Source organism: Jaculus jaculus, chromosome 9 (genome assembly GCF_020740685.1).
Source record: "Jaculus jaculus isolate mJacJac1 chromosome 9, mJacJac1.mat.Y.cur, whole genome shotgun sequence".
NCBI classification, from domain to species: domain Eukaryota; kingdom Metazoa; phylum Chordata; class Mammalia; order Rodentia; family Dipodidae; genus Jaculus; species Jaculus jaculus.
This window is the reverse complement of record NC_059110.1, coordinates 8,870,838-8,886,917: the sequence shown is the minus strand read 5'-3', so window position 1 is coordinate 8,886,917 and position 16,080 is coordinate 8,870,838. Positions and strand designations below refer to the sequence as shown.

General features: G+C 44.9%; 2 protein-coding genes across 2 annotated transcripts in view; one reads left to right on the top strand and one right to left on the bottom strand.

The window, feature by feature from the left end:
- Synj2 (synaptojanin 2) overlaps positions 1–14,048 on the top strand; it is a 101,647-nt gene extending 87,599 nt beyond the window's left edge. The window contains 6 exon segments of the mRNA XM_045158245.1: positions 905–1,039; positions 5,128–5,240; positions 7,267–7,375; positions 10,965–11,113; positions 12,639–13,342; positions 13,344–14,048. Of these exon segments, the coding sequence (XP_045014180.1) occupies positions 905–1,039; positions 5,128–5,240; positions 7,267–7,375; positions 10,965–11,113; positions 12,639–13,342; positions 13,344–13,371 (1,238 nt within the window). The 3' untranslated portion in view covers positions 13,372–14,048.
- Positions 5,657–6,398, bottom strand: LOC123463366 (complex I assembly factor TMEM126B, mitochondrial-like). The gene has a single exon (XM_045158246.1). The coding sequence runs from the start codon at positions 6,396–6,398 to the stop codon at positions 5,706–5,708; it is 693 nt and encodes a 230-aa protein (XP_045014181.1). The 3' UTR covers positions 5,657–5,705.
- Positions 14,049–16,080: the final 2,032 nt, after the last annotated feature.

Sequence of the window (16,080 nt, the reverse complement as noted above, 5' to 3'; positions counted from 1 at the left end):
TTTCTTTCCTGGAATGACTCTGGGAACCTTTAGCCTTCCAGGTCACTGAGCCATTCCATAGAGATTTGAGTTTGGGGTGGGCAGGACAAAGCCATTTTCAAATCAGAAGCAGCAGTCTTCATCTGCTCTCCGCTCCTGTGGCACAGAAGTGGTGGAAGGCCTGCTCTGTGCAATGAAGAGGCTGCTCTCAATCGGGACAGCCTCTGCGGGCTCACCACAGGGTGAGCACAAATGTCTCTTGTGATGAGGAAACTGATGCAGTAACATAGGATGCCAGGGCAGCCTTGACTCCGGTGGGCATCGAGAGGTCCTATCTTCGTGCTGTGGGTATTAGCGATTCCTGCTGCTCCCCTGTGTCATACTGAGACATGGGCTGAGCCACTGGAGTTGGCTCAAGGTGCGCTTAAAAAGTACCTGTAGTGCTATGTGAGAGAAAATTCATGACTGGCCTTGGTGGATATGTCATGTCACCTCTCAGGTCCCTCTTGGTCTCCTAAAAGAAATGTTCTGGGCCAGTGACTAGTCATGCAGTAGCTGGTAGAGGCTTCTGGTAGTTAGGGGCTTGTCACTGGACGCCAGGCCGGCAGAGAAGGGAAGATACTCCCCTTGATGCAGTAGCCATAGCTCAGAGCATGGAGGTAAAGAATTCTCTTTAGGGGCTCTGCTCTCCCTGTCTTCTCGGTTGTGTGTGCAAGTGTGGTTGGTCAAGGAAATGGGCCTGTCTAGAAAAAAAACAAAAACAGGTCCCTGGCTCACTGAGTGTTCTAAACAGCCACTGGGTTCCCCTCACTCAGCACAGAGGGGCACTGGTCCTGAGCAGGCCCCCACAGCTGTCCAACAGCAGCTCTGCCTGCTGACTGTGTTTGCAAGAGGCCATCTTTCTCACTCCTGCCATGTCCTCCAGACGATGCTGACCTGGTGGAGTTAAAGCAGGAGCTGGGAGCCGCTGGGGATTTCCACCACCGTTCTCCAAGCAGGTCCCTATCGGTCCCCAATAGGCCTCATCCACCTCACCCACCGCAGAGACCTCCCCCTCCAAGTAAGATCTTGCTTGCTATGAGCTCGCCACAATGCCTGCTGGGAATAACCGCACAGTTGCTGCTACTGAACACACAACTCTAAACTGACCCCCTCTTCTTCCTGCTGAGTGTCCACAATGCTTTTCCCCACCCCACTGGCCACTAACCTAGCTCTTGACCACTTCCTATTCCCAGAGGCTGATGAGAGGAAGTGGATTATTTTGGCTTAAAGACTCAAGGAGAAGCTCCATGATGGCAGGGGGAAACATGGCATGAGCAGAGTTTGAGCATCACCTTCTGGCCAACATCAGGTGGTCAACAGCAGCAGGAGAGTGTGCCCAACATTGGCAAGGGGGAGCTGGGTATAACACCCCTATGCCTACCCCCAACAACATACCTCTCCCAGCAAGGCTTCAATTTCTAAATTCCCACTAGCTGAGAACCAAGCATTCAAAACGCACAAGTTTATGGGAGACATTTAATTCAAACCTCCATATTCTGCCCCTGGCCCTTATAAACTGATAACTTTCCATGAATGAAAATGCAACACATTCAATCCAAATTTAAAAATACTGACAGTTTTTATCAATCCCAACACTGTTCAAACACTCCCATAGTCCAAGGTCTCTTAACTGTTAGCCTGTAAAACCAAAAGAACATCATGGCACAGAATAAACATTCACATTACAAAAGATGGCATTTGGCATAGCAAGGGAAGATTTAATAAATACAAGATCTAAAACAAACAGCGAACATCAAATTCTGTAGCTGCAAGTCTGACAGCTGTAACCATTGACAAGTCTCTGGACTTCCAATTCCACTCCTGCAGCTGGCCTGCTCACAGCCTGGGAAAGAATCCATCTCCTTGATAGTCATCCCGTAGTCCTGACATCTCCACTGGCTCATCAACATGGCTCCATCAGGTCTCCACGCAGGGACTTCCAAATAACGCTGCCTCATATTGCCTATGGTCTTCTCCAAAAAACAAAACTGTGTTGCAACTGCAATGACCCTTTCCCGCATTTGTTATACTCCTGTAGTACCCGGTAGGTTACCAACTTGTTAATCCCTGAGGAGAATGAAGCCAACTTTGAAGAGCAGAACACACAGTCAGTATTCAAGCCCCTTACTTTCAGAGAGTCCACATCCTTTCTGCTGCCCTAATACAGAACAGCTGCCCAATCTCAATGGTTGTAATTTCTCAAACAATTGCATCTGAACAGGCACTTTCTTCAGCCTGAAACTTTCATTTCTTTCTCTGTTATATCCATCTACTCATACAGGACCATTTCTATGTAACACAACCCTGCACAAGTTCTCAGGATAAAAACAGGCAAAATGCAAAAAGCCTTTCACACAAACTCCTTCTAGACCAGTCCTGACTAAGTTCTTTCTTTCCTTCATAAGGCAAACCTCAGAGTTCATGTTTTTTTTTTTTCATTTTTGTTTTTTCTTATTTTTTATTTATTTATTTTTTTCGAGGTAGTGTCTCACTCTGCTCCAGGCTGACCTGGAATTAACTATGTAGTCTCAGGGTGGCCTTGAACTCTCGATGATCCTCCCACCTCTGCCTCCCAAGTGCTGGGACAGTTCATAGTTTTGATTGCATTCAGGTCTTTCAACTCTGACCAGAATAGTCTATCATACTTGGCGTTAGACAGTACAGGGCATCTCTGAGGCCATGGTTTTAAATCCTTCCACATTTCTCCTCCAAATCAATTCCAAAAGGCCCAAAACCACACAGTCAGGTTTCTAGCAATAATGACCCCACTTCTCTGTACTAATTTTAATGTGGCAGCTAACTTCTTGTTGCTGCCACAAAGCACCAACCAAAAGCAGCTGATAGGAGGAAAGGGTTTATTTTGGCTCACAAAATTCAGAAGAAGTTTCCATGATGGTGGTGGAAAATGTGGCATGAGTAGAGGCTGGACATCACCTCTTGGCCAACATCAGGTGGTCAGTGGTAGCAGGAGAGTGTGCCCAACACTGGAAAGGGAAGCTGGCTATAACCCTTAAGCCTGTGCCCAACAACACATCTCCTCCAGCAAGCCTCCAATTCCCAGATTGCCACAGCTGGGAATCAAGCATTCAGGTGAGTTTATGGGGAACACCTGATTCAAACCACTACACCTTCTGAGGAGTTATACCCTAACTACTATCTCACAGGATGTGGTTTTTCCCAGCTCCTCAGATCGTGCCTTTCACATCAAATTTGCCTTAATGGCAAAATTACCACCACTGTTCACTTGTTTCCTAAAACCATGACCATCAAATACAGACTTTCCCAAGCTGTAAAATTAAAATTAAAATTGGGTTCATCCCAGCTAACATCACTTCAATAATCAACACCAAGCCAGAAGCACTTAACTTGAGCTTATGTACAGAAAATAAAATATATAATAAAAAATAATACTAGGGCTGGAGAGATGGCTTAGCGGTTAAGGCATGTGCTTGCAAAACCAAAGGATCCTGGTTCAATTCTCCAGGACCCACATAAGCTAGATGCACAAGAGGGCGCATGCATCTGGAGTTCCTTGGCAGCGGCTGGAGGCCTTGGTGCACCCATTCTCTCTCTCTTTCTCAAATTAATTAATTAATTTTTAAAAATAATACTAAAGAAAAAAATTAGAATTAGGGTCTTACTGTAGCCCAGGCAGTCCTAAAACTCACTCTGTAGCCAAAGCTGGCCTTGAACTTAGGGCAGTCCTCCTACTTCTGCCTCTAGTGCTAAAATTAAAGGTGTGCACTTCAGCGCCCAGCTAAAAAGTAAAATCTGCAGCCAGGTGTGGCAGCACATGCCTTAGCATGCAGGAGGCTAAATAAAGGAGAATAGAGAGTTGTTAGGGCCAACTTAGGCTATATAGTTTCTCAATAAGTAAATACATTTTTGTTTATTTTTATTTATTTGAGAGCGACAGACATAGAGAGAAAGACAGATAGAGGGAGAGAGAGAGAATGGGCGTGCCAGGGCTTCCAGCCTCTGCAAACGAGCTCCAGACGTGTGCGCCCCCTTGTGCATCTGGCTAACGTGGGACCTGGGGAACCGAGCCTCGAACCGGGGTCCTTAGGCTTCACAGGCAAGCGCTTAACCACTAAGCCATCTCTCCAGCCCAGTAAATACATTTTTAAAATAAAATTTATACATCCTAATATTATAGGAATTTTGTAAAATGGAGAACTATATATAATAAAGAATCAAGTTTTCAAATTCATTTGACCATAAGGAGCAGTTTCAACCAAAACACTTCCAATCTTTTTGTAGTTACATTTATCTAGACCTACATACAATATTTCAGAAGAAATTTTTTTTTAATTTTGTTTTTATTTATTTATTTGACAGAGAGAGAGGGCTGAGAGGGGGAGAGAGAGAATGGGCGCACCAGGGCTTCCAGACACTGCAAACAAACTGCAGATGCTTGTGCCCCCTTGTGCATCTGGCTAATGTGGGTCCTGGGGAATCGAACCTGGGTCCTTTGGCTTTGCAGGCAAATACCTTAACTGCTAAGCCATCCCTCCAGTCCCTCAGAAGAAATTTTTAACAAAATTAGTATTCATTTCACTTGACCATTTGTCTTTAATGTGTCATTAAATGTTCTAAAACAAAATTTTTTAATGGCAGGAAGTAAAATGTAACATAGTTTATTTCTGATTTGGGACTTTTAGGAGTTTTATCTTCCCTAAAATATTTTTCTTAAAATTGACCCTAATAACAATGTGTTTTAAGCCATCTAAAAATCAGTTGGTTTTTATACCAGATTAGAAACTCCCCATGCATTAAATTTAAATTGACATTCAAATCATGCTTCCCTAGAGCATTTGTTAATAGGCCAAGCCACTGAAGATTCAGAAAGGAAACTTGTTTTGGTTTTGTGGTGCTGAGGATGGAGCCCAAGGGTGCATGCATGGTACTAGCCGTACTTCTGAGCCCCAGCCCCACAGACCAAGTGGGGCTTCTCCCAGGGCGTGCCCCAGGAGCGCTACGCGTGGCTGGTGAGCCTGCACGCCTGCACAACCGCACCTGCCTTCGCAGCTCTTCCTGCTTCTTGCAGCTAGCTGGCACGTGGCCACGTCACTGAGGCTGACCCTCTGCCCCCTTCGGTTTTCACAGCTGGTTTAATGGTGAAGAAGTCGGCTTCAGATGTGTCCATCTCCTCCGGCACTCATGGGCAGTACTCAATCTTGCAAACAGCTAAACTTCTGCCTGGAGCACCTCAGCAGCCGGTGAGTTCTCTGCCCTGCTCCCAGGGAAGCAGTCAGGCTTCCCCTGAGGTCACACAGGATTGTCACATCTTTGAGGAAATATGTAGCTGGGACATCTTAGCCCCCTTCCTTTTGCCTGCCACTTCATCTTCAAGCTCCTTAACTTAAAAAAAAAAAAAAAAAAAAAAAACTTATTTGATTTATTTTGAGGGAGAGAGAGAAAAAGAAAGAGGCAGATAGAGAAAGAGAGAATGGGCACACCGGGCCTCTAGCCACTGAAATGACCTCTAGACACATGCGCCACCTCATGCATCTGGCTTGATGTAGGTACTGGAGATTGAACCTTAACCACTAAGCCATCTCTCCAGCCCTCCCTGACTCTTTTTTTTTTCTTTATATATGCATTTATTGAATATCTACTACCCACCAGGGAATCATCATTATAGAAAAGTCCATTCTGCTGAGTTAGACCTCACTCATTTTTTGTTAATCTTCATATACCCTTTTCTTAAGTGTTCCTTGATATATTTCATAATGTTGCACACCATTAATTACTCCAAATGTTGTCTGAAAGATCAGAGCAATTCCGATTGCTTTCATCTCAGTTTGACAAAGCAACAACCAGTGGAGTATAACTCTTGCTCTTGGTGGCAGTGGGACGGTATTATACTTGACTGCCAGACGCCCATTTTTAGAAAAAGCCAAAGCACTGGGATATAAAACACCACAAATTATGCTAACCAGTGAACTTCTCAGAGCACAGCTTTCCTTGCTTAGATTACCTGAACACAAAGCATCAGTTACAAAGAGCTTGTAAGTAACTATGGTAGACAAAAATGGAAGTGTAGCCAGTGATGCATATGTCTTCAAAGCATCATATTTAACCTTGAGTCCTTTTGTGAAAATGAAATTTGCCATGGTTCCACAGAAACTAGTTGTTGCTCCAAGGAATAAAGTCCCATGTATTTTTAAAGTTTTTTCTTTTCTAAGATACTCAAACTTTTTTTCTATGACTTCCATGACCATTGGTCTTCTGAGTTTTGCATCTCCTAGAGAAGGAATTAGCTGGCCATGTGTAAATATTGTCGTCTTGATGCCCTGGGGTGCTTCTCCATCCAGCGGCACCACACCCCCACCATCCCTAAGGTCAGACCTGGAATCCCGCTTGGGCGCCGCCATGTTGGCGCCTCCTCCCTGACTCTTAATAGCAGTTTCTTTGCAAGACTGGATGATTGTGGGGTTGATATAGGAAAAGGCATGTTAGGTGAACGACCTCCACATCCACATCCCCACAAGGCAGATGGTCTGCTTCCAGACTTCTGTTACGTTCTCTTGCTCCGGATCTATACACCATTGAGTGACAGAATGGAAAAAGAGAGATTCAGATCAGTTTGGTGTAAGGTTTGTTGTGAGAGGAGGCTACTGAGAGACCCATTATACCCAAATAACCAGGCAGAGGACAGACCTGCGTCAAGACGGCTTGCAAGCTGCTGACAGATGCAGATTAAGGTGGGTGGGGAGATGGTAAAGGTGCTGCTGATAGATTCAGGATGCCACAGGCTAGCGAGCTGGGCCAGGCAGGAGCATGCAAGTTGCAGCAGGCGTAGGATCAACTAGATGCTGGCGTGTATGGTGATGAAGGTAGGGCCTCCGATGAGCCGGGAGCTGAGTGAGGAAGCAGGGGGAGAAAGTGCAGTTAGGAAGGTACGTAAGGTGTTGTCATACTTTCATCTGGTGTTTGGAAACGTGTTGCAGAAACCTGTAACCATCCTTACTGGGAGTCAAGGGTCTTCAGATCTGATCATCATTATACTCTTCTCATGGGGCATGGAAGGGGATTGATGGATGCAGTTTCGATTTAGTGGGTGTGTCCATCACCATCCAGTGGGGTTCTGGACCTCTCATATTTACAGGCAAACCCTACCACTGTGGACGGTACAGTGTAATTCCTACACTGCAGAGCTGGACAGACCAGCGGGTAGTGTGCGTGCCACACAGGCTCATTTGTGATCCATGTTAATCCATTTCTCCTGATTCTGGTCTCTAGCCCAAAGGTAGAACTGGAATAAGTAAGCCTTACAACGTCAAGCAGATCAAAACAACCAATGCCCAGGAGGCTGAAGCAGCAATCCGGTGTCTTCTGGAAGCCAGTGGAGGTAGGTGGTTTCTCTGGAACCTTATCTCCTGTTTATCCTGCCAGTGAAAATGGCATAGAAAAGAGCTGCATTTTATTTTATTTTTGGATACAGTGTTTAATGGAAGGTAGCCTCTAGTAATGTTTTATGTATATATTTTGATCTATTTTCTTTTTTTTTTAATTGACAACTTCCATAATTATAAACCATATGCCATGGTAATCCCCTCCCTCCCCCCACTTTCCCTTTTGACACTCCACTCCCCATTATATCCCCTACCCCTTTCAATCAGTCTCTCTTTTATTTTGATGTCATGATCTTTTCCTCCTGTTATGATGGTCTTGTGTAGGTAGTGTGGCACTGTGACATCATGGATATCCAGGCCATTTTGTGTCTGGAGGAGCACATTGTAAGGAGTCCTACCCTTCCTTTGGCTTTTACATTTTTTTCCACCACCTCTTCCACAATGGGCCCTGAGCCATGGAAGGTGTGATAGAGATATTTCAGTGCTGAGCACTCCTCTGTCCCTTCTCAGCACCATGGTGCCTTTTAGTCATCTCAAGGTCACCACCATCTGAAAAGAGAAGGTTCTCTAACCAAAAGGGAGAGTAGCATTAATATATGGTTATGAACATTAAGAGAAGTGCTTACTGGGCAGTTTGGTAAGCATAGTACTTACATTTAGCCAGACACCAGCAGACGTTACATTCCTAGGGCTCATGACTACCCCTGTTGTAGGTTTTCAGTATCAGAGATGTATTCCCTCCCATGGAGCAGGCCTCCAGGCAAATTAGAGGGTGGTTGGTTTCCCCCATAACAGATGTGCCACTATTGCACCCGTTGGCTCATTTGGCCTGGCTGGCCAAATATAAGGCTTGCAGTGTCCACTGTGGAGTATCTTCACTGGTGATTTCTCTCTCTCCCATTGAACTGCATGCAGCGTGGCTTTATCCAGCTTTCTGTCAGCTGGTCTACACAGAGGAGGTTTTCAGCTCAGCTTCGGCAGGGCTTCTCAGTGACCTTGCAGCCCAAGTATGTGGAGTCTTCAGCAATAGGGTGTTACCATCTGTTCCCGGTGGGAAATCAAGGGCCTCGGAAATGGCCTGTAATGTTTGGGAACATCAGGGATCTCCCTGGCCAATAACTCACTGGAAGGTATCCCATCCCTGGCACTGAAAATTTTATAGTAATAATCTATGGCTCCTGTGTGTTACATTGTCCAAACAAGCGGGTTTCCACATGACTTATTTATATCCTCTTAGATTTTTTTTTTTTTTTTTTTGGTAGGGTCTCACTCTAGCTCAGGCTGACCTGGAATTCACTATGTAGTCTCAGAGTGGCCTTGAACTCATGGCGATCCTCCTACCTCTGCCTCCCAAGTGCTGGAATTAAAGGTGTGCGCCATCACATCCAGCATTCCTCTTAGATTTTGATTAGCCCTTCCCTCCCCTTTCCTTTACTCAGTCTTTTCCCCTGACCTTACTTAGGCCTTTTTACCCCCATTATTCTGTTCTTCTGCTGACATATGTACAATACCATCCTATTAAGTCCCCCGTCCCTTCGTTTCTATTCTCTTGCTAGCTTACTGGCCTATGCTACTGAGTTTTCTTCCTACTCACACAGAAGTCCAGTCATTTTTTTTCCATGCACACTTGGGGCAGTTCAAAGTGCTTGAGCAAAGCCTGATGACCTGGGTCCTATTCCTCTGTACCTACACAAAGTCAAACGCACAAAGTGGCCTATGCATCTAGAGTTCGTTTGTAGTGGCAAGAGACCCTGGCATGCCCGTTCTCTCTCGTGTTCTCTTTCCTGCTTTCTCTCTATTTCTCAAATAAATGAATAAACATTAAAAAATACACTCATACTTTTGAGTATCAATCAAAATGATTATGCAGCATTTAAGAGAGAAATAAACTGAATTTTGAAGAAGGCGGATACTGTAGATACTAACGCATTCTGCCTAGTGAGTGAAAAAGAGATAGTTGTGGACCTCCTTATTTCAGGCATAAAATCAACGTTTAAAGTCTTGGGCAAGTGTAAATAGTTCAGCACTGTTGAGTATGGACTTTCCCCCACCACACTGTCTGTAAATTTTTTGTTCTTGTTTCTGCAGTGATTTCACTTTAACTCATGTTATCATATTTTACCTTGGAGTTTCTCCATTCGTTCACAGTCACTTGTAACTAACATTTGTTGTTTTGGTTCTGGCTTTAATGTAGAATCTCTTTTGGAAAGGAGAGATTATGATTTTTATAAAGGCATATGCAATTGCAATTGTTAAATTTGCTTTTCGTCAGGACATTTAAGTGAGTTGGTGTTCTCAAATAACATTTAAGAAAGCATTGCCTAGGAAGCTGAGAAATACTGTTGTAAAATTATACAGCACAGATGGCCTCTACAGTGACAAAAACTAAAGCTGTGGATATAACAATGTCCATCAACTCATAAATGGATAAACAAAATGTGGTATGTCCATACAGTGGAATTTTAGTCAGCCATAAAAAAGAAATACTGATAGATGTTACAGCATGGATAAACTTTGAAAATGTCAAGTGAAAGAAATCAAACAAGAGATCACAGATTCTGATTCCACATGTACAAAATGCCCCTAATAGGCTAATCCAGAGAGTGGTGTCCAGGCTAGCACAAGGGAATGGGGAATGACTAAAATGGGTCCAAGGATTGTCTTTTGGCATCATTAAAATATTTTTTTAGGGGCTGGAGAGATGGCTTAGTGGTCAATAGCACTTGCTTGCAAAGCCTGATGGTCTAGCTTCAATTCCCAACCTACTGTGTAAGCCAGACCAAAACAAAATAGCACAATGGTCTGGTGTTTAATGAGGCCATACACACACACACACACACACATGCACACGCAAATAAATAAATAAATAAAAATTTTAAAGATGTTTTGGAATCATTGCTTTGTGAATGCAAAAAACAATTGAATGACACACTTAAAAGGGGTGAATTTTATATTATGTGAATTAAATTTCAATAAAACTAATGTTTAAAAAGAAAACAAGTCTATGATATATATGTTACTAGTGGTTTGGGGTTTGAAATCTACTCACAGTCTAAGTAACATTTTCTTTTTCTTTTAAATATTTCTTAAACATTTTATTATTTATTTACTTGACAGCAAGAGAAAGAGGCAGAGAGAGAGAGAGAGAGAATAGGTGCACCAGGGCTTCTAGCCACTGCAAACTCCAGACACATGCGCCACCTTGTGCATCTGGCTTACATAGGTCCTGGAGAATCAAACCTGGGTCTTTTGGCTTTGCAAGCAGGTACCTGAACCACTAAGCCACCTCTCCAGCCCTTAGTAACATTTTTGTAGTCATGGGTTTATTGAGGTCTTAGATCCTGTCCCCTGAAAAATGTAAGTATTCATAAAACTTTGTATATGATAATCAGACTCTCCCTGATCTCCCATGAGGACCATCCCCGTTTCCAGGCCCCACCTGTGCAGAGCATGTAGCGCTAACATCAGACCTTGTTGGCTGCTCTTGACAACCCTTAAGGAAATATTTTGGATTATTAAGTCATCATTGACTGCCCGAAGGTCAAGTTGTGCAGTGTGCTTGAGCAGTGTGATTTTATGTTTCAGGGGTCCCAGAAGCAGCTTCAAATGCCATAGCCCAAAGGGATCAAGGATCCTCCAAACCAGAGAGCTCGCTGGGTCCCCCGCTCTTGCCTTGGCGGCCTGCACCCAGGGTTCCCGCCATCAAGAAGCCAACCTTGAGGAGGACAGGAAAGGTAAGAGCAAGGGAGGGTGAGCTGCTCACTCCCAAGGTTGCTCCAAGGTCTTGTTGGATAACATGATGTCAAAGATGGAACTCTAGTTAGATTTGGTTCCCCCCACACACCTGTATTCCAGACCCAGCCACGTCCTGGAGGAGAGTGGCTTGTCTGGCAATGCTTTCCCCTCACCTTCGTGCTGCGCCTTGACCCCAGCTGAGTGGGAACCAGGTGCTGACTTTCACAGATTCACACTGTGACAAGAACAGCTTCCTGAATGTCTCCAGGGTCCCCACCAGGAAACTCCGTGGGATGCTTTCTCTCAAGTGTCGGCTGTGTGTGGTGCGTGCATGTGGTTTCACACACAGATTTGCGTGCGTCAGAACTGACGGCTTCCTAGGTTGGCAGCTGTGCCTGCTGCCGTGGCACCGTGGTGTCCTGCAGGCCCGATAGCTTCTCTTACCACTTTTCTTGCAGATTGTTTTCTGCTCTCGCTCTCAAGCTCCTCAGCCTTGCTTACTGCTGCAAAGACATGAGTTTGTAAGGACAGTCGCCGCCCAGAGGCTGGCACCTGTCGACACACCTGGATCTTCCGTTTGATCTCAGTGCTAGGAGCGGGGCCACTCGGTAATCCCCGCCCGGGCGCCTCAGGGTGACTGCTGCTCTTCCTTCGGCCCCGGCCCCGTGAGAGGTTGCTCTGGCTCTCCACTGAGCGTGCTCTGTGTGTCCCAGGCTGTGCTTCTGTCTTGCGCTGGCTCTTTGCTACCTGTCCACTCCCACGCCTCCTCGCACAGCGAACCCTTGCCCTCCCCTTCAGTGCACTTGCTTTGCTTTCCTTTGAAAAGCCAGAGGCAGTAATGGACTCATTTTCCCAAGCGAGCTACACGGAAGACTGGTGCACGATGGTGGAGGAGGGATTGTGCGCTCACGTTGTTTTCTAAAGAACCGAAGAGAATACCAGTACTTAACCCCCTCCTTACAAACGCTTCCTTTCACACTGGGTGACTGCCTTCCCTGTCACAGCTTTGTATCAGAACCAAGGAAGTGGAGTCCCTGTGTGATGCCCTCCTTTATCCAGTATTGGAATAGAAAAGATTCCAGGAGAAAGTGGCTCTCAGTTGGCTTTATGCAGGATCATAGGTTATTTCCCCTGGCTTGATACAGAATGTGTATTGAATTATCTGCTAAGGCTACAGCCTCAAAAGAAAAAAAAAAATGTTCCAGAAAAGTCTGCTTTATGTAAAGGGAGAGCCTAACCCTACTTTCCAAAACAACAAAGACAACTGTCACAAGTTACCGTGGCCCTGGTTTTACCATCTCTGCTCCTTTCATTGCTCAGGCCAGGCCAGCCTGGTCCGTGTGCGCTTCCCTCTAGCTTCTGGAACCCAATCATCCAGCTGGCCTCCCAGCCCTTCTCTGCTCTCCAGTTGGCTGGAACGTCAGCTCAGTCTCACTCATCTCTGTTTCCTACCACACTGAGTCTCTCTTAGTGTCCACTTCCCAGTGCTAATTCTTATTGACCCTTCCTCTTGCCTTTTCTCAGCCCCCGTCACCCGAAGAACAGCTTGAGCAGCAGCCTATCCATTTTACAATCGGTCCCCGGGACATGAGCCTTGAGACCCCTCCTCCAGCCACAGCCCCTCGAGTCCCACCTATTCCCAAACCAAGAACATTTCAGCCTGGGAAAGGTATGGAGAGGAGCAGAAGGTCATCACCGGATGAGGCCCCTCCCCTGGTAGGGGCCTCCGAGCCACCACCCCCAGAGGTGCCCAAGGTGCCCCCGAGGAGGAAAAAGTCAGCACCAGCAGCCTTCCACCTGCAGGTCCTGCAGAGCAACAGCCAGCTGCTCGAGGGCCTCACATGCTGCAGCGACCCTGGTGGCCATCCATCCGGACTCCAGCCCCGCGCCCATGCTCTCTGCCCACAAGTGGGTTTTCTTGGCACTTCATCTGCCACGAGCCCAGAAGTTGATGGCCCCAGAGCAATGAAGCCAGAGGCAACTTCTCTCCTTGATGGCTATCAAGATCCCTTCTGGAACCTGCTCCACCACCCTAAACTGCTGAACAACGCCTGGCTTTCCAAGAGCTCAGACTCTGTGGACTCGGGGCCCAAGGGCCCTGAAAGGACCCACACAGACCCTGTACAAGTCAGCGCCTCCATGTCTGAAAGGGAGCTGTCACCAGACCATGGAGAAAAAGACTTCAGTCACTGGATGACCATCAGTAACAAGGACAAGAGGACAACACTGGGTGTTTGACCCACTAGCAAAAACATAACTTATCAACATATTTGAAGGCCACTTGCAAACCATGCACCTGTTTCCCTGTGGGCATCCCTTGACTGGTCAAAAGGGACATCTATTTAAAAGCACTCTGGAAAAGAAAAAAAAAAACCTTTATGCATCTGTCACTCATCTGGAGCTTACAAAAGCAGTGTCTTGTTCAATATTATTTGGCCACCAAAATGTCTTATTCAATACTTGTGTGTTTGAAGCTTGCTCTCAGGGGAATGGGAAACTTCCTGTTGGATGCAGCTTATGTATTTTAAAGGAAGAAATCGAGCTGATAAGACCCAAGAAGTTCTCATTGAATTTTAGATAGTTGTTCAGCTTATGTGTGTATGTGCTGGGGTTTTGTTGTCACCCATTTGTATTTTACAGATTTGGGATAACTGGTAAATATGTAAAGGATGACATTAAAAACAGTTGGGACCATTAAGAGCTAGTCTGTGGCCAAGTGTGGTGGAGCACGCCTTTAACCCTAGCACTCAGGAGGCAGAGGTAGAGGATCAATGTGAGTTCAAGGCCAGCCTGAGAATACATAGTGAATTCTAGGTCAGCCTGGAATAGAGCAAGACCCTACCTTGGGGAAAAGAAAAAAAAGAGCTAGTCTGGCCTTTCAAACCAGGAAAAAAAAAAAAATCAGAGTTTGAAAGTATGAATAGATCAACAGATGACTAGACTGTACATTCCGAGAGCCTTGTGTTTGCTGGGCAGTAGGCCCTTTGCAGCTGCAGTTCCGCCTCCACAGGGTAACCAGCAAACTCTCATCAAACAAACTGCATCTGCATGGAGTATGTGCAGTTTTTTCTTATCATTGTTCCTTAGATACTGCAGCACAGCAGTTGTCTGTACAGCACTTACACTGCTCTACATGTTATAAGCAGTCTGAAGGTGATTTAAAGTGTACGGGAGAATACGTATAGCTAATTTGCAAAGACTATGCTACCGGGGACTTGGGCAGCCAAAGTTTTGGTATAGAAGGGTATAGAAGGGATCCTGGAGCCAAAACCACACAGGTACTGATGGGCGGCTGTATGTACTATTATTATGTATTAACTATTATTGTGTGTGAGGCCCCATGGGAGTGGTGTTGTATACAGTTTTGGTTTTCCAGTTTGGACTGACTGAAGACTCCATACCATGTTTTAGATATTACATGCCCTGCACACTGCCATTGTCCTGGGCCGTGGTGTGCTGTGTGAACCTTGTCCGTACACACCATCTCAGTGAAACCTCATAGACTCTTTTTCTTCCTGCATAGTTTCTATCCTGTACAGAAACAAAATGTGAAAACTCATACTGGCCCATAATAATTGATGCTCATTGGTGTAATATAAAGAGAATGTGTCAACACCAGCTACTTGGTGTGGCTTCAGGAAGGAAAGTATTATGCGCGTCCCTGTATGTAAGAACCCTCAGGGCAACAGGTCTTAGTTTGTTTATCTATATGTTGATTAGTTGTTTTGTTTTGCTTATCTATTTTTTCCCTATGTTTCCAAAATCACTTTTCACCTATTTAAGAACTGAAAAGGACATCATGATACTGTTTGATATTGTAAAATGTTACAAGGTCTAGAATTGATTTGGAGCAGCTACCATATTTTTAAAAATTTTTTATTTATTTGAAAACAGAGATAGAAGAGAGACAGAGAGTGAATGTGTATTAGCATGCCACAGCCTCCAATCACTGCAAACAAACTCCAGACACATGCACCACTCTGTGCATCTGGCTTTATGTGGGTACTGGGGAATCAAACGCAGGTTGTTAAGCTTTGCAGGCAAGTGCCTTAACCACTGACCCACCTCTCCAGCCCCTCCAGATACCATATTTTTTGTTAATAAGTTTATTAGCTGCAAAATGTTGAGGCAGGAGGATTGCAAGGCCAAGGCCAGCCTAGACCACAGAGCAAGATCTGAAATAAAGAAATTCACTAGCAAGTCTTACTTTGTGGCATAGTAGGAGTGTTTCAATCATAGAATCACACAGTAACACACGTTGTCCTTGACATGACTTGGGGACAGTGACTTCTACAATGAATGCTAATGGCTGTATAGTCATAATCATGTTGCCCGGGAAACATACCACCTGTCACCCACCAGACTGCCAGCATTCCAGAGTTCATTTTTTGCTGTCACTTTCAAGATATTTTGCAAATTACTTAAAACTTGCACCGAAGAACAAAATTCCATATATATGTATATGTATATGTATATGTATATGTATATGTATATGTATATATGTATATATATATATATTCTTTCATCTGAAAAATGACCCAAGCAGAAGGAACCAGTGATCCACAGAGGTTAGTGACTAACATGTGTAGCTGGCCGGTTATAAAAGATGGTGTGATGGCTATGGGATGCTTTCTGTGGCATATGGACTTGAGAGGATTGTGTCATTCACCTGATGTGTTTGTAGTAAGGATAAAAATCTCATATGAACTTGGGAGGCAGAGGTAGGAGGATTGCCATGAGTTCGAGGCCACCCTGAGACTCCATAGTGAATTCCAGGTCAGCCTGGGCTAGTGTGAAACCCTACCTTGAAAAACAAAGTAATAATAATTTTATATGAAGTATTGGAGGGAAAAGTAAAGAGGGTGCCTTGAAGAAGTTAAATGTTTGGCCAAGATATACATTTCTACTAACAGGTGCAATGAGGAATGGGAATGAAGATTTCTTTACTCAAGTGCTCTCTTCCTAT